Raw genomic sequence first — 26,907 nt, forward strand, 5'->3', positions numbered from 1 at the left:
TTCAGTTCCTTGTTAAGAAAAGAAAGTTGTGCAAGGCATACTGGAACATTAAATTGCTGGGACACGTGCAATTAAATGATTAGCTCAAATGAAGCTCATCTGCAGAGGTGATGCATTTTAGGTTGGTCCTAAAATGTCACTCCAAAAGCCCAATTTACAGTAATTTTCTGTAAAGAGAGTATTTATTAATCCTCCACGAAGTTGAATGTACACACTAAATTGTACAGTGTATCCCCACTATTCTCAAGAGATATGTAGCAGGCCGATCAGCAAAAATCCTTGTATTTGTGTGTGTGTGGTTTGCGTGCGTGTTGGAGGGAGGGGGGGGGGAGGACTAGGTGTATGTGACTGTTATGTTGTAAACACCACATAAAAGAACCAGCTCACACACACACGCAAGCAGATACAGCTGGATGAAAGGGGTGCGAAAACAGTGCTGCATGCAACTCTTGAGCTCGAGCGGAGATGGTAAGCAGTGCCTTGGCCAAGGGCAACTACCGTGGTCGCCATTTTTTGTCCACAGCAGGACTCAGACAGTGACTCTCTGGTTTCAAAACTTCCCTTACATTTGTGATCGTGCCACCTCAAACACAAATACACAACGTATGACAATCACATCATTCTTATGTGCTCCATTTTAAATTGATGAATACGATATGCATGTTAATGCTCATCAACATTAGAGATCAATGCGGCAAAACGAGGACAAATAGTTTTATTGAACATCTCACAATAACGTTTGGTGGCGAAATCTGTGAATCCTGTTACGATTTAAAATGGTAACTTCAGTTGTTCAGTGTCAGCCAAGGCTGATGCTTTGCCACTGATACAAGAAAGAATTGGAACTAGTCCTGTCTTGCGCCTCACACACACACACACACTTTAAAAATAACATATTTACAATGGAGAAAGAATTGTAAAGGGATGACCACCTACACAAGTGCCTCTATAATGAGACATGCCACTTGAATCGTGGAATTTAGAGATGGGGAAATAACGTCCTCAGTGTCTGCTACGGCGACTGGGTGAAGGCGACCTGAAAAAGGGTGCACAAAAACAGATTAATAATGCACCGATACATTCATTTAGATTAAAAAAAAAACCAAACAAAAACAAAACAGGAACATGCAGTAATTACCTACAGTGCTTCACCCACCAGATATTCTTAGAATAACAATCACTGAATTCACAAATTATTGTTATGAAAGTCTATCCTGCGAATCTTGCTGTAGGACCTTAGGTTTGGATTCCTTTAGCCCTACTAAAAGCTCTTTAGCTTCATAGTGTTTGCAAGGTACACCGCAGAAGAGCCTTGCGCACTGCAACATGGGGCCATAGTTGAATCTACACAATTGCATTTGATAGCCAGCTTCCCACATTTGTCCAACAAAGGACCATTCATTCCCTTAGATTTAACATGTTGGTTAAAATGACTTGAGAGAAATCACAATTGGACAAACAATGAGAACACAGGATAGGAATATAAGAGAAAAAGAAGGAATACTACCTTGATCGCGACTTAGACTTGTGTTTGCGGCTTGCCTTCTTACCAGACTTGTGCGATTTTTCCACTGACCGTGAGCGACTACGTTTGGATTTCTTCGATTTCTTTTCCTTACTAAGCTCCGGCGTAGGGGATCTGCTTGACTCTGAGTTCGACAATCTCTTGCTGGCTTTGGCCGAGCTCTTTTTACTGGATTTGCTATCTTGCCTGCAATACTTGTCACCCTGTGATTCAGCGTGAGAGTCCATCTCTTTCCGTTTCTTTAATTTGCCATTTTCCTCACTAACAGAAGAATTGGTCTTTTCTTTAGTTCTTGATTTATCCTTCTTCCTTTCAGAGTTTCTCTCCTTATCCTTATCCTTCTTTTTTTTGTCTTTTTCATCGCTACGGCTTCGATCTCGCTTCCTCTCCTCATCTTTGCTGGAGGCTTTCTGCTTGTGTTTGCTGCTGTGACTATTGTCCCCGCGCTCTCTGCTCCTTTTGCCGTCTTTCTCTTCCCTGTCCTTCTCCCTCTCCCTGCCCTTGTCTCTACTGTTACTGCGGCTATCTCGGGCCCGGGCCCTGCCCCGATCTCTTGATTTGGAGATACTCCTGCGGTTCCTTCCTTCTCTGGAAATACTGCGGTCTTTCTTGCGGTGTCTCGCTCTTTGGTCTGTGCTGTTTCTCCTCCTGTCCTGGACCTTTTCACTACGATGTCTACGAGAGCTGTGGCTGCGACTACGCCGGCGGGCCTTGTGGGAAGAAGATCGACTACGTCTCCTCTTCCTTCGAGGGGAAGAGGATTGCGAGGAGCTACGAGAAGACGATGTTGAAGATGAAGTGGACGACCGACTGCTGCTGCGGCTGGAAGAAGAACGAGAGCTGCTGCTGTGACCGTTGGCTGGGGAATCGCTACCACTTCTGCCTGATCTTCCCCTGGCCGAATGCCTTCCCTCACTACTCTCAACTTCACTACGGGACTTCCGCCTTTCTACTAAGGGTTCTGGTTCCCTCTCTTTTACTTCATCTTTGTGATAATTTTCAGTCTGGCCTTCATCATATTCAACCCTTTCTCTACTCAATCGTTCCTTCACCATCTCCTCTGCAAAGACAAAGAAGAAAACGCACATAGATGAGTAGGGATGGCAATCGAAAAACCGGTTCTTGTTGAAAAATGGTTCGCAGAGTTTCAATAGCTTGGCATCGTTTGCCGTTTTTGCAAACAATTCCCTTATCAATTCCAGTCGGGACAAACGATATCACCACACACGATGCGTAGCACAATGTCATGAACTAGTGCGGCTAGCAACGAACGTGGCAAGGAAGGATAACAACCGGGAAACTTGCAATACTTGCAAAGTCGATATTCCCTTGAAGGCAGGTAACACTACCACCATGCAAAATCATTTGCACACACAGAATTCGCTAACAGTTGTGCTTTTGATCCCAGTAGAGGCGGCAATTTAACCACGTCTTTCTGCTGTTAATAGTCCTGGTAAGTTAGTGCTAGCTTGGCACCCCATGGATGCGGACCTCTTGAGGCCGTATCTGTTGGCTTTGTAAAGTCATGTATCTTGTTTACATGTACAAAACTCCTCAAAACTCACTTGTATTCTTTGGCGTTCGACTCAGCATGACTTAGATTTGTTCTTGATTTTACTGCTTGGTGCTTTCTACCGCTTTTATTACGGATTCGTCTTACTGTTCATTGTGTATGTTAAATCGCTCCATGTACAGCACTTTGTATGCAGCGATGGCTGTTTGAAAGTGCTCTGTAAATACTGTTGACTTGACTTGACAATTAAGACATAAAACAAAGCGTATGCTTGTATACTTGTTTGGTCTCCTTTTTTTCCAGCAAAATATCAAGAGAACTGATAAAGAATTAAATCATTAACCAGAATCGAAAATGGAATCAACATTTTATCAATGAATACATAAGGGACTAATTTTACAGCTAATGTGACTAAAAAGTAATCATAAATTAAACATTTGGGGGACAAAAAGATCTCACCACGAGCAAGTAGAGCATCTTGTGCATGTTTTTCTTGGAGCTGTTGCATTTCTCGCTCCTTGCGATAGAAGGCATCCAGCTTCTCCCGGATACGATGGCGCAACTCCTCCTCATCAGTGTCGGAGGACTCTGACGCTCGGGCGCTGCTGTCGTCCTCGTCCGCACTCTCCTCCGAGCCATAGTCACCCAGCCCGCCTGCCAAAACAGAACTCCCATGTATTAGTGTTGAACAAGGACGAGCATCAAGTTCTTGCATTCTGTGGGTGAAATCATGAATCTTAACCCAATGTTTAATTTAGAGGCAATTGGTAAAGGTTAAGCCCAAGCAAATAGGTCATGGATGGCATGCTTCTATCATAAAAGGGGCAAAACTACACTCACAAAAACCAGAGAGCTTTATTTAAACTGCAGCATCTGAAGTTGAATATTTGAGTGCTATGATTTATCCTGCCAGTTTCCCCCAAATGAAATAACTAACAAGGGAAAAAAAATTATGATGCTTCTGCCCTCCCACCCACCGTAAAAAAACGGATACTTACTGAGACCGGTCAGAGAAGTCAGTGCACTTGACTGTGCCAGCTGTTTTGCAGGAGCTTTGATTCACATCAACAACAGGAACAACATGTTAAAACACATATTGCCATTCTCTCACAGGCAAGAGCCGCTAGAGATTGGGGTCGGGTGAGGTTGGGGGGGTCACAGATAAAGCACTATTCACATGAGCTGCCATTGGTAACAGGAGAAAAAATAAAAATAAAAAAGAAAAGAGAGAGGGTTAACAAACAAAATCCCATCAGACAATCCACATGAAAGCAGTCAGAGATGAGGGAAAGAACCACTTTGTACTAGTGCATCACATGGCTCCTATCCGTTGTGGTGGCTGTTGGGCAGCAGGACCTTTACGTGCCATGGACCACTGCAGCTTCGAATGCCCAGTGCTAGCTGATGCATTAGCAGAGAATGGTTGTAATGATATCATATTCTCTTCTTACGCTCAGCCACTGCTACTTTACCAGACATTCTTATTTTCTTCCTAGATTCAGTTCAAATTCTAACTGTTTGGGTGAAAAGCAGAAATGCATTAGCTGGACAAGACAAGAGCAGACCTCGTGTTGCTTTGCGGTGGACTTCTTTAGCCACATGCAGGATTTCTTCATTGGTGACTTCCAGAAGGATCTCTGTAAGGAGTGTTTTTGTGATGATCATCTTTAAACAACAAAACAGAAATCCAGTCAGTCAGGCGCTCCTAACTATGACATTTTCTGTCATGGGGGACAGACCATCTGGAATTCCTTTTCCTCCTCAGTCATTTCTTGTTCACTATCTTCTGCAGGAGGCGATGGGCTGGGCACAATAAACTCTTTTTTTACAGGAGGCTTTTCTTCATCATGGTCCTCATTTGCTTCGTCATCACTGTCCTAATAAAGACAGTAGCACCCATTTTAAACGTTTAGTTCATGACCCCCAATACCTTTTATCAACATTCATACAAAAACAAACATACATTTTTTTTAGACAATAAGATGTCACTTGAAAAAAGGTGTCTGCTTACAAATTTACTCCTGCGGGGAACACGAGGCCCATCACCCCCTTCATCCACCTCGTGCGCTTTGTCGTCGTCTTTTGACATTTCTGCACGCTCCTTCTCCATTCGCTCTCGCTCCAGTTTCTTCTGATTTTCTCGGTCCCTCTTTTCTAGGCCCTCTCGAATCCAGGCAGGTAGTGTCCGTCTTTTCACTGCATCTGGAGATGGCCAAAGGTTCAAATGATGCTTGTCATTGGCACTAACTTGTCATGCTGACATCTGTAAACCACTCAATATTCCATTCGTTGGTATTCCAAAGTAGGATGCCATATTTGAATAATCATTCAGAAATACAAAAAAAGGATATTCCTGAGAAAGCCTTAAGAGTAATGCTCAGGAATTGATCGTGTGTTTTAGTTTTGAGTTTGCGTCACAGACATAGCCCGTTCAGCGTGAGGGGGGCTTACCAAGTGGTGCTGGCGTTTCCTGTTTAATCGGAAGCTGTACCGGGGACCTGGGCCGGTCCCTGAAGCCAGGTGGTCGGGCATCCTGTCTATTCTGAGGGTGCCCCTGCCAGTATGGGGCGTGGAACCCAGAAGGCGGCGGGGCAAAAGCTGATGCAGCTCCATGCTGTTAAGAGACAGCACAAAATTCAAAGTTATATCAAGTAATCACGGGCTTGAAATTCTGAATGTCGGGTTGGGGTCGTTGTCTTCTGGAATGGTAAGAGCCAAAATGACTTACGCCTGTGCTGGTTATATTGTTCGGCTCAAAAGCTATGAAAAGAATACCAAACCATGCTGGATCCTCAACATGCCAATAGACTCCTTTCAACTGCCTCAATGAGGCAATGACTGATACACCTAGATGATTGGCCCTGGCAATGTTTCTATGGAAAACCCAAATGCTTCAACAATTCTGACTGCATCATCTGCATACCTGATAATCAAACTGGTTTATGGCCATGGGGGCCATGGCGTAGCTGTCGGGCTGTGCCCCATACCCATGGCTGTTCTGGGGGAAAACCCCGCGGTGCGCTTCAGAGTTGAACTCTGCACTGTCTTGGCTGTTGCTATCTTCACTGGGGTTCGTGACATCCATCTGAGTTGAGCCCGGAGGAATCCAGGTTTGTTCAGGAGGTGGTGGAGGCGGCGGTGGCGGTTGGCCATGCATTCCCCATTCTGTTCATGACAAAATATTTCATAAATATGTGGTAAACCTGGGTGGGCAGAAAAACAAGAGCATGCATCTTTGCTTAATTCACATCACACTGTAGTTTCAAGACCATAAGGCATACTTGAGTCTTAATTTTCCAAAATGGATGGGGCGCCTAATACGCCTTGTGTATGCACTGAGTTCCAAAATTTGTGAATGCCGTTGTGTGACTTCGATGAGGGGTCTGATTGACTGACTAATGTTGTGCCGACACGCTGCTTATATAGAGCAAAGGCGAACGTACCTGAGGAGGACAGCATATGGATGTTAAAGTGGGAAGGGTGGGCGTGAAAGACGATGCTAAAGGCACGCGACAGAAGATGTATATTGTATAGTATATAGTATTCGCATTTTGCAAAACATCCCGAAAATGGCACATATAAAGAAGCTCGCTTACGAGGCACAGTTTAAACTGCAAACTATCAATTACATGGAGGACCATGGGAATCGAGCAGCCACGTGAGACTTCTAGAATCAAGTAATTCATGGTGCTTGGTGTTTTTGTTTTATGAAATGCTGCCATCTATCCATCGGGGCTCGGACGACAGTGGCCCAGCAACATCCAGGAATTATAAGGTGGTCATCTTCCACTCCTACTGCAATAAAAAGTGTTCCGCGCGAAATTAAATAAAGACGCTTTCTTGGAGATTTTAATCCTTGATTCTGCCATTTTCCCAGCCTCACTTGGCTTCCATTACCGACTGTTCTCTCAACCAATCCCCACCCGTAGGGCTACGGCTAGCTGAGGGACAAGCATTATTTGCATTTTGAAATACAACAAAAAGATTGCAGAGAAATACACCCAGCTGAACTGAAAGAGGATCACTCCAGAAGCTAATGCTAATTTCTCTGACATGACCTTTTGAACACAACCTTTAATACATTTGATAAAACCTTTTAAATGCTCAACAACGCAACATCAAATAAATGCCCTATGGAATTAACAACTAAACAATCACTGAACATAACGATTGAAATATACAGCCCCCCTCACAAAAAAAAAAAAAAACTTTGTCCCTGAAAAGGACAACAAAATCCTGCAAAGAGTATTTAGGTATCTAGCACTCCTGGTCCATGCCAGGTAGGGTACCTCATTTTAATGCTTTGGCAAATAAAATAAGACTGTCAACAACATGTGTCTTTATAGTGCATGGCCTGTCAGACTGTCATCCCTACACTGAAAAGCTCAATCAAATCACTATTTACACGGCCACTATACTTGCGGCGATGTACAGTAATATCACCGCAAGTATGGTGGTCGTGTAAATAGTGGTATACTGTCACATGACAAATGAAATATCTGTAATGTACCTCCGAATACACATAGAATGTGGCATTCATTGAACAGGTAATATTTTCATCTCAACAGCTGCACGCACCATCTAAGTAAATCAGTACCATTTTGTGGCTAACTAACTGGTTATGCTATGTTTAAATGGGCAACTCTGACAATGTTTAGAGTGATTAACTCCTTTATTACTGGCCTCCTTGGCATAAGTAAACATATGTGACATAATTCTGCTCAGGTCCGTTTCTTAGTGGGAATTTTCGTTCCCATGTCGAGTAGAGAAAAACATTTTGCTGCCAACATGTCTATTTTAAATGCTGAAATAATTGCTACTCGCTTTGGTTTCAAAAGCCTCTAAACAGGCTCTAACCAGACTTAATAGTGGATTGCGTGTTCCTCACTGTTTGACATTTGACTGATAAAACCGTCCATTTTTGGTAAACTTGTTCCTTTTTTTGTTGTTCACTCTGTTCACTTCTCATTATGTTGTTAGTGTTAAAAACCAGCTAATCAGCAACAAAAAAAACGTAATAATACAATGGCAAATATACAGGTCGCACAAGCACGGGTAGATGAAAACATTTACTTGCAGTGTGTGATGCAAGTACACACATTAATGCAACATTTGATTGATTGATTGATTGCTGTCGGGTGGAGACACTGTTTGTCCAAATCCGGTGGGTTTTACGTTTTCCACAAATCAATACTATTGGTTCTGTCTCCACATGATCAGTTATTTTTACACATCATTATCCAATTTAAAAAGTGTTGAAAATAGCTATGTGTTGTAAAACACAGCCTATTCCCCTCACTCCGTGGGAGCCATGGGGCTCAAGACTGAAGACTGGATTTTTTGGGACAAAAATGAGTGAAAATACCAAGGTTAAATATATTTGAGTAAGCCCGTTTTGTTCAAAATGGATCGTAATAATGCTTCGTCGCAGAAGGATCCGTGCAGATTTGTCTAATACACGTGGGTAGTCAGTTTATTGCCCTCTTCCTCAACTGGCGGACCGCGATCCACGACCGGCCCGCCGACCTCCTCTGTCCGGACCGCCGACCTCTTCGGTCCGGACCTCCTCTGTCCGGACCCTCTGCAAATTGTATAAAATAATTTATAAATGGATTTTTACGTTATACATTTTATATTTGTGGACTATAATCTGCGCATTACCGCGATCGCTTGTTAAAATTATCCGTTGTATTCTTTGCGTGCACTAACAGATGTAATGCAGAGGACCGCGGCAGCGCAACTTTGTGTGTATATTTGACTCACTCGAGACCCTGCCTGAGCAGGGCATGTCGGCGATAACGATTCGCTGATTGGCTCCTCTGAACTTAAGGTGTGTCCATACATAAGCGTCGGCACGCATTCAAAATGGTTGATTGTGTCAGGAAACAGACGCATGCGCGACGCCACATTGTGCTCACAGCTTCAGCCCAGGAGAGCCCCACACAGACAATTAGACAAAACGAATCGCGGGAGGTTTCGATTGTGTGCAGTTCTGCTGCCGTGTACTTTGCAGCTGTTTAATAGCAGAACACCGCAAAATGGTAAATGAACATCCCAATGGCGTCTTCAAATAATATTTGCATGCCTCAGACATTGCAGTCACCTATAGTGGAAGAAAAGCACTCCACATTCCTGTGCTCCCTTAAGTCAGTATTTAAAATGGTTCTTAACTCCTCTTCTGATATATTTTTTAAGTGATTTCAGAAGGGATATAAAAAGGGGAATTGTACAAATGAAAAAGATATTTTTGTTTTTATGTTTAGTATTTATTTTGTTAAAATTAGTATTTTGTTTTGTTTTTGTTAAATTAATGGGAAAATTACAACTACTGTTTAACAAATTCAAAATAAAAATGTCTTATTTCCCTAAAAGGGCTATTTCTATTATTAATCAGGCACAACTTAACAAAATAAAAGAGTTCCTGTGCCTCAACACAATACCCCTCATTATTTGCTGTGTAGTGGCAAAGTGAATAATTGTTATTTTCATACACCCCATTATTGGTTGGTTGTGAGGAGTGTTATTTGTATAAGCTTAACTTGACCATACTAAATTGGCATATTGCCCTGCTCCCCATGACCGTTGTGCATGGGACCGGACCTTGGTCTTAAAAAAAAAAAAAAAAAAAAGTGGACCGACAGCTTTTCTAGTTGAGGACCACTGGTTTATTGCATCACTCATGGCTCTAAGACCATTTAAAAAAAACTTTGGGACGATGATGTAAGATGATGATGTTCGCTTTTGTAATGTACATACAGTTTAAATTGAAGCAGACTATGGCACCCAATGACGTTTTCTACCATTTTAATCAATGACAGCGAAATGAATTTGTACTTTTTCCCCCCAATCATTTTGAACACCAACAGAACATGATTTGGGTTGGGATACTGTTATCTTCATAGTAGTGCCCAACAGGATATGACAGCAATACATAGTACTGTATAATGCCAAGTTGAACAAAGCGCTGTTTGGTAACTCAAGTAAGATGGCAATGTTTTTTTTTGTCTGTTTGTTTTATGTTCCCTGAAAAGTAGTGCCTTTTGAATATATGAGAATTCTACCCCAAAACGACGATTTGCAATATGTACAGGGCATGACTGTATTGGGCCAGTTGAAATTCATTGACACAAGCCAACTGGGCCAGTACAGATTTCAAATATAAATGTGATAACATTAACATATTCTTTCTTTCCGAATATTTAATATTCTGTATTTTGAGTGAAAGTGATCAATCATCAATGATCTTTATAACGTGCTGCGCACATTTTTTTGCACATCAGGTTAAATCCTACCATAAGGAATAGCTTGATCAAGATTTAAATGTCAGTCACATCATTTTGAATATAAAAATAAACATACTTGTTACACACAGCACCATGTATGAATAGCACATCAATGCTGTATAAGGATTGCCACTTGACTCTGCGTCGGGGGTGTAAGGCTCAAACATGACGTTCTTCCATCCATTATTGCTATTTACTGCTTCGTGGGTGGTGGGGCGCAGCAGCTGGCTTTAGGACAATATTATGAAAGAGGGGCAGCAGCCACACTGGGAGAGGCAGGGTTTTAACGAGCCAGGCGCCCTACTTCTATGTTCGAAAAATAACAACCAAAACAACTCATATCTCATAAGAAATCGCCATTATGAACTCCATTGGCATGTGCCAAAAGTAGAAAGCATAAAATAGAATTTTGCAGATCCTTTAAATATTCAGTTTGATTTTACACCACCAAATAACAATAATAATCATAAAATCACACAACAACGCAACTAAACAGAAATAACATTTTCTTAAAGTCTTAAATAGTACCATATAAAGATACCAAATACGAAATACCGATTGAAATTATGTTACAGCATGAATATACAGAGCCAGCGGTGGGGCTCAGGCAGGGCCAACACAAGATGGCTTATGGTCCAAAAAGGCTTAATGTTGGAACCCTGACATATTTGCGTTACATAGATTCATACCTATTTTGTTTCAATTTTAGCGGTAGCAGATTAGCTGGGCCGAAATATTTGCACTCCATGCTGCTTTCCAAGTGGTAGCATTTTTGGTGAGTTTTTTTAAAGCTGGTGATTACACAAAACAGTTGATCAAATATCAAGTAACAAAACTATTAATGCTGCATTGTTTATCTGTTGATCCAACTGTGTTTTAGACATGTACCTGGCTGCCACATTCTGCCAAAAGCAGAGTCACCCTGGAAGGACCCATGGTTGCCTTGTGCTGGTGGTTCCAGACCTGGGATTTCCTGTCCGTTGGGCTGAATGTTAGGCTCTGATCCAGTAGACTCCTTATGTGCTATCCAAGCTTGTGCAAGGGCAGCCCAGTCTACTTGACCTGTGCATGGACATCAAGCAGTCAACAAACAAATACACTTGGTGGCATTCGTAAATATTTTTTGTGTGGAAGGTGGCCAGTGCCTTCCTCACAGACCTGGATCTTGCTGGTGCTGGAAAGACTGCATCCATTGCTGCTGGCTCAGAGGCCACTGCGGCCAGGGCTGGCTTCCCTGGTCCCACATTATTCTTTAAAAGAGCCAAAACTGAATTACATTTAAACCATGAGTGTTGCTGGCTGCAGCCAATATGACTGAACTGTTCATCAGAGTCGTCTGGGACAAACGTTAGCGTCGTGCTAAACTGGCTACAATAGTTGTGAGGCTTCATGAATGGGTTCTTTGTGGAACGGCACATTGTAGGAAAGAACGCACACACCGACTGCATACCAACTAAACGAGAGACGAAGAAATAAAGCAGGCCGGCGCTTGAATGGAGGATATAATGTACGTTCGGACGCACATCCAAGCTAACATGAGATCGCTTTAGCTAAACCAAGAACGATGGCTAACCAAGCCACTGCACTTGCAGCTAAATGTGCCAATGTTTACTTTGCGTTCACATTACATCATTAAAGTATGCGATTGTAGAAGCGGAAATCCTAAACGTTTGTTGGGATAAAAACGTAAGCTTACCTTTTCCGAACAACTGATCCCAGGCGACAGGCGCTGGTGGTCCAAAATGGCTGCCGTGGGAGGGCAAACTGCTGAGACCAAGAGTGACACTCCGCTGCTTCCTGTCGACTTCTTTTATTTGACACAACACTTCGGATTTGGATTTCTGCTGGATTTAGACTTCTGCTTCACTGGTCTAAAATAGTTCGTAGAATTGGGGTTCTTTGTATGAAAAACATTGGACAACGCCATGCCCGACAAGCTGTGATTTCATAATAAATTGAAACCACTTAATTATTCCGGGTCTATTTTCCTCGAACATAAGAAGAGGGGGGAAAACGAATGTAGTAATGTACGAGGAAAAAAAAAGTTTCATAATTGCCTGTTATATATTCTAGTCTAGAGAATAGCCTACACGGTACCACAAACTCCAATCCCATATCAATGAAATGTAATCTACTGTCAAGTCAAGTCAACAGTATTTATAGAGCACTTTCAAACAGCCATCGCTGCATATAAAGTGCTGTACATGGAGCAATTTAACATGCACAATAAACAGTAAGACACATCGGTAATAATAATAATCGGTAATACTGTATATTGTTACAGGTGCCGCTGTTGTGAAAGCGCTATATAAATCAGCATGTATTGTATTGTATTGTATTGTATAAATAAATCTGAATTGAGAATTCCTTATTGACATGCATAGCTTGTCTTCAGTAAAGACGTTCACTTCAATAAAGTTCTTTGGTACCAAGTAGTGGCGGAGCTACGTAGTGTACTGGTGTGTGGCGGTCTCGCGAGTGAGGGTGTGGCAGAAAAACAACTGGAATAGTCAAGAATGTAAACATATGGGGGCGAGTAATAACTTTGACATGACTTACGTATACAGTATTGGTTGAAAACAGTTGAACCCATAAATGTTATGAACTGCAAAAGGGACAAAAGATTACCCCGACTGGTGATGAAGTGGGTGACAATGACACAGTTGACACATTAAGAGCAGACAGCAATCAGTCACGTAATAGCGATTCTGATTCACCGTGCTTGCTACCAAGGTCAACAAAAATGGCTCAGAACAAGAATGGCCAGACTGCCAGTCAAAGGCCCGGATCAGATTAGAAGTAACCTTATAATACTTAATGTACATATTTATTATCTATTACATATTTATTAATCCATTAATTTAATGATTTGCTGTTAGTCACTGCCTAATTTACCTGGCAACAGTTGAACAAGGAGAGCACCAGTGCTCATTTTTTTTCCCACTTACTGCACTGGCAGTACACAAAATGTTGTCAACCATGGGTGACAAGTGTTCACTCTGATTGGCTAGCTAGCAAATCAGTGCAAGATAGAAAGTGACTGTGAGCTAGTGCACACAAGTAAAACAACTGCAAATATAATGGCATTATCCAGTAAACCCTGATTGCATGGTATATGATAGACAAGCGCTCGGCAACCCAAAATGTTGAAAAAGCCATATTGGACCAAAATAAACAAAAACAAATATGTCTGGAGCCGCAGGGGAAAAAAAGCCATATGGGAAGCAACACATCCTGTATGTATCAATATGAGCTATATTAGCCTGCTATCAACGTGACTTAGTTGGCTAAAAATACACAACGATCGTTCATGATTAAACGTTTTTTCCCCCTGCAGTTCATACTGTAGAGGAGGGGTGCCCCAACTTTTTGGATGGAAGATCTACTTTTCGAACAACCAACCTCCGCGATCGACACGTTACTGCACACGCATGATGTAATGAGCAACAGTCAAGATGAACGACACACGGGACACACTTTTGAGAGTGTGCTAACCATCGTAGCTCATGTGTACCATTTTAAAATGCTTCTCTTGGCTGCCCAGATTCCCATTCTGAGCAAGTACCTTCTGTGAATTGTACATGTACATTTTTTTTACAATAGCCCCCGACTGACATCCCGCCTTGCTAATAGAAACGTGTAGAAACGCAGGCTATGACGCAAATATTCGTTGACATTTAATATTTATTTGACACATTTTTACAGCATCGGAAAACGTTAATGTTTGTGTCATGTTTGTCCTCTGACAGAAACCATATTAAAACAAAAAATATATATTTCCCTCCCATCTTTTTCCATTTTCAAACATTTTTGAAAAAGCTCTCGGGAGCCACTCGGGGGCACTAACGAGCCACATGCGGCTTGAGAGCCGTGTGTTGCCGACCCCCATTATAGACAACGAGGTGGTTCGCCGCCCTCCGGGCGGCTCATCAGCTAGTTCCTCCGGAAAGGCTGGTAAGGTGGTGGTTCGCCGCCCTCCGGGCGTCTCATCAGCTAGTTCCTGCGGAAGGCTGTTAAGGTGGGCCTATTGTTGTTACTTGGTTCAACTTTTTGTTCATCTTCATTGCTTATCGCGAAAATAAAGAGATGTTTAGCTCTATTAAATAACTAACAATTTCATTGCAATGCTTGTGGGTAGACAACATTTTTTCGCTAAGATGCCCGCGCGATCGTAGTGAGTCACTGCCTGAGCGGCGCAGTGGCGGCGCGCAGCGGCGCGGTGAAGTAGGTACGTTTTGAAAAGGGACAGACGGAAGGACAGACCGCGTGCGGGACGACGCGCAATATATATATAAGAAGAAGATGACTTCTCAGTTACAGAGAGGGTCACAAGCATGTAAAAGTACACATGAATGCACACATTTGCCTATGGCTGCCTCCTGAACCGAGATGTTTTGTTATCCTGGCCACACCACTGAAAATCTTCTGGCTGTCAAGGACAGGGCTTTGGCAAGTCTTTCAGCAAATAAAACGCATCTGTGTGAATAGATGAATTCTAGGGGAAACGCTGACACAGGCAGGACAAAGGAGCACTGTGAGCAACAGTGCCCGAAGTGTCCCTTTGTCCTATTTTTTATTTTGAGTTACACGTGAAAGCCATTTTGTTGCCTTTCAAGAATAAAACTCAACAATTTAAATGATATTATCATTATAACACAGATTACGTCATATACTTCTCGACGCGTCGTTATTTCAAAGGCAGGTCACTGCTGCACCTGCTGTCTCGTTTTTATGGCTTAGTTTAACTAGTCTCACAGTACACAAAAATCCCCAAAAATTGTCATATTTAATTTGGAAAACTCATGCAAAACATGAAAATAAATTTTATTGGTTTTGTAGACATACATACAGAGTCTAATTGTTACACTGTGAGCTATCTTAAATTAAAATGTAGTGAGACAACTCATGTTCTTATTCAAGTTTTTACCTTTGTTTACCTTCTACTAACATTGGTATTATATTGTTGGAGAGTGTCATTTTTTTACATGGGTCATCTTAGGGATTGGTAACTTTTTAATGTTCTAACTTTTGTGAAAAATAAAAATTTAATATATTGTACTGTATATTAGTAAAACCTCACTCCTCTGAGCTCTCAGATGGGCTGGCCTTTTGCTGGCTTTAAGCTCACTAGTCAGCATCCTCCTCTTCGCTTCGCAAGTTCGAATCGCAGGAGGTAGGTGGTGCAGGAACGCCATCATTTACACGTGTCTCTCTTTTTACTCTGAGGACCTGCCACTCCTAAGGTCACTGCACATCACTGGTCTGTTGGTTTGTAAAATAACCACTGATCTAAATACAAATATCCATAAATTTTCAGATCCACTTATCCTCACAACGGTCGTGGGGGGTGCTGGAGCCTATCCCAGCTGTCTTTGGGTAGGAGGAGGGGGGCACCCTAAATTGCGGGGTACGCCCTGAACCAGTTGCCAGCCAATCGCAGGGCACACACAGATGAACAACCACGCTCACACTCGCACCGAAGGATAATTTATGGTGTTCTATTAACCTGCCATGCATGTTTTTGGAATGTGGGAGGAAACCGAAGTACCCGGAGAAAACCCACGCAGGCCCGGAGAGAACATGCAAACTCCACACAGGGAGGCCGGAGCTGAAATTGAACCCGGTACCTCTGCGATGTGAGGTCAACGTGCTAACCACTGGACCACCCGGTCATGTCATTGTTGTGCCATAAGATTTGGCCACTTGGTGATCGTCTTCACTGTGTTCTATTTAATGTCTTCAACATTCTTTGAAAGCTCTCTGCAGCCCATGGCACTGTGCTGTAAGATGTGACTAAAAGCCTCATAGAACTGCTCAATTTGTGTTTAGGGTTAATCAGAGGAATGTCAAAAGTTGGCAGGTTTGTTTTTCAAATGAATTGTCGATGTAATGGTCTCTAGTGGGGGTACAAAAACTAAAAAGATGGGATTTTGGGCTCATTTCTTTCTGTCACAAAAGCATGACATTTTGAACAGGAGTAGGTGTGCAGACCTTTTAAATCAATTGTAGCTCCCCTTCACCTTTTTGTAAATAATTTTATGTTACCAACACGATAATTACTGAAAGTTTAACTGGCAAATCTACAGAACATTTCGCTACATGAATGTATACTTCGATATTTCAGCAATTTTATGCAACATTTACTGTAAGTTGGATTGTGGTCTTGGTGTGTGCGTATGCTTTGTGAGGAGAAAAGCCAAAGTCAATGTGCAGAGCTTTACACGAAGGGATGTGTTTACGTTATTAATTTGGATATGTGAGCTGTGGCGTCAAACCGGGCAAGGCTGGCAGTGATGATGGCATGTGTGGTGAGAGCAGCAAAATGTAACCTGCATTGCTGGTCGACAGTGATGAGCCCTACAGCACCAACCCATTTGTTTCTTACAACTGTCTCAAAGGGGGTGGGGTGTATTTTTGTTAACTGAGATTAACTCATGTCTAATGCATCAGCAGCATGTCTCTGAGCCAAAGGCCATGCCAGCCACCCCCGCATTATAAAAATAGCAAAACACATTTCAGAAAATATTAGCTTTTTCATTGGTGGCAGCTTGACAACCTGTTCTTACGTTGCAGCAGCGTGACTTGTGTGTCACAGCTTGTAGTAACAAGAGGATGCACATGGCAATGTTTGTGAACGTTGCCCTTTTCCTGATTCCACACCCACCTCCTCATCACCAGCTCTCGACATGTTGTGGAGCAGTCCTGCTTTGCGCCTGTCGGGGCGTATCAGCAGGCAAGATGGCTGAAATGTGGCACTAAGGGACACAGACTGACAGTCAGAGCGTTTGTCGCCGCAATTTCAGAGAAAAGGAAGGAGCAAAAAACAGGATGACAACAACTTCAAGTGCCAAGACAATACATCATTTTCATCATGCCCTGCATTTTATTCTGGCTGTTGTGGCTAAAATACAGACTTTTGAAGATTTTGTCCATACATTTATTTAATTTGTAATACTCTATGTCCAACAAGAGTTCATTATTTCAAGATGAAATGTCCTACAAAAAATATTTGCCTCAAGGAGAAATCCTGCATGCCGCGACATATCGCACAAGTGTATTACACACTTACAAACTTCAATGGAGATGAATGTCACATACAGTAGCCATTAGGGCATTTAATTCTGCATGTGTTTCTTTTCACCATGCATGTTTCATAACAATTGGCATAGGCACTGAATTTGTGGAATCTTATGTATTAACAAAAAAGCTCTAAATCTCTATTATGCCAATCAACTCCCTTTTGGCAAATTTTTAGACCAAAAAAATATATTTATAAAGTCTCTTTTTATGATGCAAGAATAATCAATAAATAAATTAGAACATTGATCCCATGCATATTACACAAATATGTTGTTTTACTAGTAAGGCTTGAAGCCTCAGTTTATCATTGACTGATTGTTTGGTAAAATCTTACCAATAGTAGCGGGTCGACATTTTAAGTGTCTGGTTGTTTGCTACTACAGTAGAGGTGAAATACTGTGCAATGAAGGCAATCAGATTTAAACGATCAACAGTATTTTGCATGTGCCACAAAGGACTGCCTTAAATAGACAAAAAAAAAAACCAGTTAAGGCAGAAAAATACTTTGGTTTTCATTTTTGGATATGACTTGATCTTTGGCAAATGTGATGCACTGAAATATTTTTGCGCAAAAGGGAAAAAATTGATTGTACGACCTTTCTACAACTGTTTTGCAAATCCTTTAATTTGCTACGTGTAGCAAGTCAAACAGTATTATGTGAATTTTGACTACTATATCTTAGGTATTAATGACTGTGAATAAATGGCTCGAGCTGTTTTCTCAAACGGTAAACATGACGATCAAACGGTAGCATCTGATCGTCATGTTTACTAAATTAACCTCTGACACCTTGTGTTATTAACGTGTCGGACTCATCCGACCAGTGAGCACAACAAGCAATTAAAAACCAAAAGCCAATCACAACGTAACCTCATGTTCAAATGTTAATCTAGATCATTTCACGATTTAGAAGTATGAATTTATGAAAGAATTGCCAATGTTTCCCTTTTCCAATCCTTAAGAGATGAAAACATGACACTAGCCAGATTAAATGTCCTGTATGAAATTTGTCAGATCATATAATTTCCTCATAGAACAGCAGATATGCTTGAGAGAGAAGAACTCTGGACTCTGGCACCATTTGGACCGTAGTATCACTGATGTAGAACCACTGGCCCTGGGAACTGCTGCTATAGTCCTTTGCAACTGCAACACACATACACAAACAAATACAGTACTGTGTAAAAACGGGGTTATAAAGTTTAATTTGATGTCGGCAGTAGGCTGCGATACTGACAAAATGTTTAGCTGCTAAATCACAAGAAACGTTCTTTGCAGGTATGCGGCAGTGGAATGTTGTTTGTTTATTGGTTTATTCGTACCAGCATTACTCACATCTCCCTTATCCACATCATCACCAAAATTGATTGAAATACAGCAATCCCTCACTAAAACACAGTGTGTCTTTCACAGATGGTTTTTTTTTTTTTTCGGCCATCGTATTACATTTTTTTCAGTGCATTGTGTTCAGCATCCTGATTGGTTAAGGGACTGAAGACGAATGTCAACAGACTCCCCGTCTCATCACTGGTCATCTTGCCAAATTTTCTCCATGACAAACCCCACAATGTCGACAAAACTTTACATTCAGTATTTCTATAAACTGTCAGCTGTTTGTAAGAAAATATTGATATTTTAGTGTTATTTTAAATGCCTGTTCTTGAAAAAAGGCTTAATCTTTGGTTTCATTCAATAAAGTATTGTGTATGTCATAATTGTAAAAAATAAATGACTATTTCACGGATTTCACTTATCATGGGTTCTTTTTGGAACGTAACCCCCGCGATAAGTGAGGGATTACTGTGTAAACAGTTTAATATTTTTTTTTGTTTGTTTTTTCATGCACCATTCCTATAAAAACGTTAGCGCACATTGGTTTTGCATTCATTTGTGTGAACCTGTTATATCCTATGAGTTGAAATTTTACAAGTTACTGACTGAGGCGAAAATGGGTACACGATAAAAACAAAGCTAGTGGTGAACTTAAACTTTTGCACAGTACTATACATATTTTTTTATTGAATTAAAACTGAACTGCAGCTATGCCTTGGTGTATATTCTGCCATCCCATTCACAGTAATGATTTCTTAAATTGATCGAAAAACCTTAAATTCTAATTAGAAGGACCATATTTTTCAGATTATATATCACACGAGTTAAAAAGTCATGGATTAGAAGAAAATCATAAATCATTCAAGCATATAAATCCATTTTGGGGGGACATTTATTTTACAAATATGAGACCAATTATAGCCGAGCTCAGTCTCGCACCCAAATCTCTTAATCGTGGGTGCACTCTGAAATGTGCTTTGGGCACACATTGCCTTGGTCTGACCTTTCCGGACCTCAAAGCATTGTTCAAATGTGCCGTTTGTTTATTCAGAATGTCTCAGTAAATTGACTGCCCGGGACCTGTGCGTCAGGCAGTATAGATGGAAAAACCTCGGGCACGAGCCGCTTGTTGGTTTATAGCAGGGGTGCCCAAGATCTACTTCCAACCTCCCGGGATCGCCCCTAACCGGCACGCACGCACGCACACGCTCCCGCCATGAGAAACAGCCTGAAACCGAGGCATGCGATGCACTTTTGCAGCCTGTTAACTATCGTAGCTCAAACGTACTGTTTTAAAGTGCTTCCCTAGGCCCTCCTAGATTTCTATTTTTTGCCCATGCCCTCGGTGAACTGTACACAAAACAAACTCTGAATGAGAATAATGACGATAAAAGATATCGCGCAAGAAGCTCTAATCACAAGCTGCAATTGCAGACTGCTGAGCGCTAACAACTTCTGGTGACGTATTCACTTGCCACCGTAAGTTCAAGATTTATCTGCTTTATTTTATTTATTTTGGGTGAAAATGAGACTGATGAGGATGATTAGGGTGCAGCATACATTAACACAAAAAATATATTACTAACATGTAAAAAAACACACAAATGGTTTGTTTTTTCTACTCGACACTCCTCAGATCTACTTGGGAGCTGTCTTAGATCTACTGGTCGATCAGGATCGACGTAATGGGCATCCCTGGTTGTTAGCATCGGCTGAGTTTGATAATTATTGGGAGGGGGAGTGCGATCTGCCTCTCCTAGCCCACCCATTCTCAGAGTGGCGATGGGGCATCAGAGTGAATTCCTGAGTAAAGGTGCAATGTGCAGATGTGATTGACAAATATACATTACATAATGAAAGAAAAAAAAAGTAGTGTGCCTCTGTCTCCGATGATAGACCATTCATTAGCACACCTCAGTAACAAGCAAAGCTGTCTGTCTAAGCTTGACACAACTCTAATGCAACATTTGCTTCATTGAGGACAAGAGGTCGAAAAGGGGAGATATAATCATTCGAAAGTAATAGAGACTGCTGAGCGCTGACCTGACAAGTTTCTGTGATGCTCTGTTTTCTTCTGGGGAGCACGGACTTTTACATACGCAGCGTAATGACCGCCACGCATTGAGCCACTATGCTCTACAATCCCATACAGGCTGTAAAGGACACTGTCGCCATGCAGGAGATTCTGCTAAAGTTGAGGAAATACAATTAGCAGTCAGGAAAACAAGAAAAAAATGTAATAATAATAATCATCATAATAATAATGATGATAATAATAATAATAATTTACTTTTTTTTAAAAAAGGTAAATAGACCCCAACAACAGTACACCCAAAAAACATGAATGAAAAAATACAGGCAATGAGAAAGAGTGAAACGATTGGGCATAGATAATGCAGTTGTACTTAATGATGAAATACATTTCTACCTTGCACGATGCTGAACAAAATGGGGCCAGATCTAAGATCAAAGGAAAGTCAACATGGCGGTTCACCTTTCGTAGATTCATCCCAGCCTTTGAAGACAAAATGGCAGCAGACAGATATCTGACTCTCAGACCACACAAACTTTTAAAACGTTCAGAACTTCACATATTAGGTTTATGACAAAAATTATGAAATGATAAAAAAAAAAGATGACAAACCTGGTGGAAGCGTTTCAGATGCAGCGTGATCACAGGAGGAAGTGAAGAAATGAGCATTTGTTTTCTTGCACTGGTATAAATCTTCTCCACCTTTTTCTCTACAACAGCATACAAAAACATTTAATAAAGTGAGAATTTAAGGTAACAGATGCATTCAACCCGTTTGTTTGACTGGAGACCTGTTTGCAAAGAAACCATTTTAAAATCCTTTGCAGGACAAACAGGGACATGCAAAGATTTTTGCCCACCAGCTGAGCTGCTCTTGCGCATCTGCTTTTGTCTGCGCTCAGTGCAGCTCTCACAAAGCAACTTGTTGTTGCCCATCAGAAGTTCCACAGAGGTAAACTGGTGGAGGCAGGACTGGATGGAGCACTCCTTGGAGCCAGGATTGTAACTTTGGGAGAGTGCCTGGAATGCCCCCTGGTGGTAATGATGGCGGAGATTCTCTCGGGATTTTGTTTCCTCTGGTTCTTCCGGAGAACATCGCAAAGAGGGAGTGCTGTCCCCTGAACTACAGCCAAGGCTGACCTTTGACAAACTACTTACAAGAGGCTCGACAGTATCAACTTGCTTGGAAGAGGATGATGGTGATGTAGGAACAGATACAATGGATGAATTGAAAGTGGGTGTTGGGTGAGATTGGACATGACTGGAGCAGTAAGTGTGCGGGGCCCACTCGGTCTCTGAAGCCTCGCTGTCAGCATCGTTACTGCTGTCCTGAGGACCAGAGCCTCTCTCACTGCCATCTGAGAGGCTTCCGCAAGTGCCCATCTTGTGAGCAGAGACACCGCGGGCTGATCCACTTGCAATTCCCTCTTCGTGGGGTTGTTCCACACAGCAGCCTGCCCCCTTTCCATCCACAGAACTGGAAGACCTCCTGCCACAATGTTTCTGGAGAAAAAAAAACCCAAAACACCCACAACATCTTGCCATCTTTCACATTTGAATGTTGATGTGTAAAATAGTGTAGAATCGTAGCGGTGACCCACCTGTCCACTCAGCTTCCTGGTGTTTTTGGTGGCTGAGTTTGTAGTGGAAAAGACCACTGTGTTGGTTTCCTGCTCCCGACTTCCTTTCACTGGCCTGACACTGTTAGATGGTTTTGATATCTGTGGCAAGTGAACAACATCGTTGCCCCAAAGTTAAAAAAAAACAACTTAATTTTAAGCATAATTAAGAATCCATAAAACCGCAATTTCTAGAAAATATCAGCGTCTTACACGTTCCTCTATGATGGGTAAAGAGATGTCTATGAAAGCTTCCTTAACTGTCGAGATCTGAAAGACATATCAGTGAAGTCAAGTCAAATGTACAGCTCCGAATCACAAAACGTCTCAAAGGGCTTCACAAGCCCACAGTTGACAAATATTAACAACATCCCCTGATCTTAATCCTTAATCTAAGTATGTGTTGCAATAAGATGCATCTTAGGAAAGACTCACTGTCAATGCTACTAATGCAGTAGCTGGTTCATACATCATGTTTACCCACCCACACTTACATGTTCACACTCTTCACACATAATGGTGTTGGTCAGCTCTCCAACAAAGATGCGGTCAACGAAGTTCATCTTTACACCTTCCTTTCCATATGCTGGTGGGATGAGACAGTGTGCCTTTATTTTATTGTAATTAATTATTGTAATTGACTATTAGATGAATATACCACATTGAACTCACATTCACCGAGACAATGCAGTTCATCTCTTGTACACTTCACGATTATAGCTTTATTTGTTGACGTTTTTTAAGACTACAAACTCACGGCCCAATTTAAAACCCAAAACTATGAAGCTTTGATTCATATGGTCTGCCACTGCAGCTTTCAGATTTTGATTTGTACATATATGTTTTTACAGGGGAGCCATCATATTTAGTAATAGGATTTCCTTGAACGGCCAGTAGATGGCACTATGGTTCTTAGTCCATTCAGCATCACGAACCTTTGACTTTACGCCTGGTTTCCTCATTTGCCGTCTTCTCAGTGGGATTGTTAAAAGCCCTGAGGATTCCTGCCTTCACCCTCTGGAAATCAAATAAAATGAAACAACTGCGATTGCACATCAGATCCCTTGGAGAATTTAAACTTGAAATGTTGCAATCTAGTGACCATGGTAGATTCCCTTTGTGTTTCTTTATATTATTTTAATTACAAATCCATTACAAAAATATCAACTTCCCTGCAAACACTCTGCTTGACAGTTGTATTTATTATAAGCATCATTAGTAAAATAATTATTGTCCTTGTCTGAAATTGTTAAAATGAGGTTCATTTCAGTGTACTGTGCGCTTGTGTGTGTGTGTGTGTGTGTGTGTGTGTGTGTGTGTGTGTGTGTGTGAAAACTCTTTAGAGGGAGGGCTCCTCTGATTAAAGGTGACATGGTCAGTGAGTTGTTGGTGAGAGAGCTGTGAAGAGGCACAGCCACAGTAAAGCACCAATCAATACATAATTGGCCGTGGTCTGTGTCTATATTTGAGACCAGTCACCCCCATTGTTCCAGGACCCACGCACTGGACTGGCTATTTAGGTCAAAAAGCCTTGTTAATCCCAGTCCAGCCAATCTCTCAGACCACTCAGTCAGCACAGCACAGTGAGATGAGGCTGAAGCTCTCCTAATTAATTACCAGTAACCCCCACCCTTCCTCTCCAAAGTAACAGCATGCGCGCTCCCACATGGGTAAGGAAAGGGGGTGGGCAGGATTGCTGGTAAAAGGGTGTAGGAGTGGAACCAAAAATGAAGATGGGGTGAAGAAGGACAGTCCATGCCCTGAGAGAGTAATAACTACCATCTCCGTTAATTAATGATAATTGACTGGGGCCAGATTAGCGTATTTAGCTCCCTGATACTAATGGCCAATGAACACAAACATTTAGGGCCTCTGAAAGGATGGTCACCGCCATCACCTTCTCATGCTCAGCTACACACATCAGTGTGCATTCACATTGTCCTTCAATGTATGATTAAAACACTCCAAATGTTACAGAATATGTCAAAATTACCACAGACAAATGAATGATGACTAATTTGTGGAAGGAGTGTTTGTTGATTTTTTATGGCTTTTTTTCCAGCAAAAAAAAAATTACTCCAAAATTGTGTGATGATTTTAATTTAAAACACAGAAGAGTTGCTATTATGCCAGTGTATTTTTTGAGCACGCCTGGTTGATTAAAAGCATTTGATTCCATGAATAAAGACTGAAACTCCTCTTCCATGCGTCCTTGATTAAATTGGATGATGAGTGTGTGTGGGTGTGTGTGTGTGCGCGTGTGTCAGGGAGGGGCTGATGGGTGACCCCCAAGCACAATGGGGCAGCCCCAGAGTTCATTCAGCAGCTGTGGGTTTCCCAAGATCACACAATGATGCAGGCTATGCCACTTGCAAGTCCCTGAAGTGGCACAACTGCAAATGTTCACAAGTTTGAATGGGATCTGAGACAGTGCAGCCTGGGGCTGACCACTAAACACACCCGCTAACATCCCCTGCTAGGTTCACGTAGCCACTGGTGGGGCAACTGGGAACATCTCAGCCTTCCAAAAAGCGTCTTTGGGTCTGCTAATTACTATGTGAAGAGTTTGGGGGTGGCAATGTGTCGCAGCCTCGCAGGCATACACGTGCACATGATCACAGGAGTACACACGGTATTAAACGTCAGATCAAATCTCTGATTTAGAATATAATAACAAGTGTAGAAAAAAAACACAATAAAACAGGGCTGTTCTTTGTTCGTCAAAGAAAGGAAACGTATTATAATGGATATTACTCACTTTAGTTTCCTCTACTCGTATGGAGTCCAGCAAATAGTGAAGGAGCTCCTGGCTGTCCTGTTGTTGATACCCCTTAAAGCGTGAAGCCCTAATTAAAAAAAAAATGAATAAAATACATGAAACACAAATGAAAATAAGCTGCTGCAAATCATTTTATTCATATTTAATATGAACTGATTAAACAGCTCTCCACTACGATAAGATAAGATATCCTTTATTCGTCCCACACTGGGGAAATTTACACCCTCCAGCAGCAAGAATGTATGTAGAAAGGAGAAAGAGAAAAAAAAACAACAACAAACATCTTTCAATTAAATTCAATATGAACACAAATGAACTAAATAAACTATTTAACATGGAATAATATTCTGATATTTCTATACGGAATCAGGTGTTGTGATGCTGTTGGTAATTTACACAATTACAGTTATAAAAACAATTTGTGAACATTGGGCTACTGTTTCGGCTTCATGAATGTCTGCCTTGCTACCTTGTAAGTCTGTGGAACATGTATCATTTGAAGAGACACAAGAACGATCACCAATCCCATCGAGAGCATCAATACACTAGTTATTTATAAGACACAAGTACTCTACACTCAAAACATGTAGGTGGCCTGTTGATGTATTTTTCTTGTTCGACAGTCATCCAACCTAAGCGTTAATGCCTACGTGTGGAGAGGAAAGGCTCTTTTTGCACCCGTCCCCTGGCTGTCCACATTGAACAGATGTGAGGACAGATGTCAGGGGCATATGGGCAGCAAAGGACAGAGCCACATCAACCTGTTGGGCCCAAATAGCCACATAACCAGAGGACAGGCTGGTCTCACATGCATGACACAAAGTGAGAAGCACAACACTTCTGTCCGACTCGAGAAAACAGTCCGAGTGTTGGGCTAGCGTGTTAAACATGTAAGGTAAACAAGTCTCTTTAACACAAAGTCCTTGTGGTATGATACTTTATTTGCCGGCCAACAATCTGTGCTTTGCATGAGGTCTAGTTTTGTCCTAAGTCAACTGCCTCCACCCTTAAATACTGACACAATATTGATCCCTATCCGCACATTCAAAAGAGAAAGGTGGGTGGAGGGGGAAATATTTGCAAGACCCAAAAAGCAACTGCATGCAATGAAATGTCCACCTTTTGAGAATGGAGTCAGACCAGAGTAAATGAAGAATATCAGAGTCACACAGAAGCAAAAGTGGGGAGGGGGGAATGGAACAATTAAAAAAAAGAAAAGTTAAAAATTGGTTTGAATTAAGTGGCAAAGAGGAGGTCTGGAAGCTCGTCCCTATGGAGGGAAGCAGAAGGGCCCTGTAGCGTTGTTCTCAATCTGGTCAATGCAAACAGCTGCGGTGCTAACACAATTAATAGCCGGATGAGTTAGTACCAGACACAAGGCCACACAAGCTCATACCCTGAACACACACGTATGAGCAACATGCACCCGTAAACAAAGCAAATAATGAATTATTCCTGCACTTACTCACATGTGGACATAAACACTCAATCCCTTACAGTATGGTCACCGAAACATGCAAAAAGAAAATATAGAGATAGATATTGAGATATATTAAATAGTGTAAATACATCAGTAGCAAATGCCCTTTTTATCTTGGATTCCAGACTCAGCGAAAATATTGGATACACACATCAGTAAAAAGAAAACTTGCATTAATATTTGTATGCCAAATTTATTCAGAACATAATCCACCTAAACCAGACAAACAAGGATGCAGTAATTTGCAGAATTTCAATCAAGGG

General features: G+C 41.6%; 2 protein-coding genes across 5 annotated transcripts in view; both read right to left on the reverse strand.

Moving 5' to 3' along the window:
- Window positions 1–699: 699 nt before the first annotated feature.
- pnisr (PNN-interacting serine/arginine-rich protein) lies at window positions 700–12,167 on the reverse strand. Of its 2 annotated transcripts, XM_052064688.1 has the most exons (12): window positions 12,018–12,166; window positions 11,480–11,571; window positions 11,210–11,383; window positions 5,962–6,203; window positions 5,490–5,652; window positions 5,050–5,240; window positions 4,778–4,915; window positions 4,604–4,703; window positions 4,037–4,090; window positions 3,498–3,692; window positions 1,508–2,585; window positions 700–1,036 (listed from the first exon to the last, which is right to left on the reverse strand). In XM_052064688.1, exons 2-12 carry the CDS (start codon window positions 11,565–11,567, stop codon window positions 1,003–1,005), a joined length of 2,457 nt encoding a protein of 818 aa, XP_051920648.1. In that variant the 5' UTR covers window positions 11,568–11,571; window positions 12,018–12,166; the 3' UTR covers window positions 700–1,002. The 2 variants fall into 2 exon arrangements, with proteins under 2 accessions (XP_051920648.1, XP_051920649.1); XM_052064689.1 differs by lacking the exons at window positions 700–1,036; window positions 1,508–2,585; window positions 3,498–3,692; ... (1 more) ...; window positions 4,604–4,703; window positions 4,778–4,915 and having other exon boundaries at window positions 5,107–5,240; window positions 6,026–6,203; window positions 12,018–12,167.
- Window positions 12,168–17,181: 5,014 nt separating this feature from the next.
- The window catches only part of usp45 (ubiquitin specific peptidase 45), a 37,224-nt gene continuing 27,498 nt past the window's right edge, over window positions 17,182–26,907 (reverse strand). Inside the window, exons 9-18 of one of the 3 annotated variants that reach the window (XM_052064691.1) lie at window positions 25,144–25,231; window positions 23,321–23,402; window positions 22,880–22,971; window positions 22,599–22,655; window positions 22,368–22,487; window positions 21,627–22,269; window positions 21,379–21,476; window positions 21,163–21,249; window positions 20,778–20,919; window positions 17,182–18,548 (exon numbers count right to left, since the gene is read on the reverse strand). In XM_052064691.1, coding sequence (XP_051920651.1) covers window positions 18,418–18,548; window positions 20,778–20,919; window positions 21,163–21,249; window positions 21,379–21,476; window positions 21,627–22,269; window positions 22,368–22,487; window positions 22,599–22,655; window positions 22,880–22,971; window positions 23,321–23,402; window positions 25,144–25,231 — 1,540 coding nt within the window. In that variant the 3' untranslated portion in view covers window positions 17,182–18,417. Of the gene's footprint in view, window positions 18,549–20,777; window positions 20,923–21,162; window positions 21,250–21,378; window positions 21,477–21,626; window positions 22,270–22,367; window positions 22,488–22,598; window positions 22,656–22,879; window positions 22,972–23,320; window positions 23,403–25,143; window positions 25,232–26,907 lie in introns of those variants that run through there. The other 2 variants (XM_052064690.1, XR_007962306.1) reach the window with 2 other exon arrangements.

This window comes from Hippocampus zosterae, chromosome 5, assembly GCF_025434085.1.
Source record: "Hippocampus zosterae strain Florida chromosome 5, ASM2543408v3, whole genome shotgun sequence".
Classification (NCBI taxonomy): domain Eukaryota; kingdom Metazoa; phylum Chordata; class Actinopteri; order Syngnathiformes; family Syngnathidae; genus Hippocampus; species Hippocampus zosterae.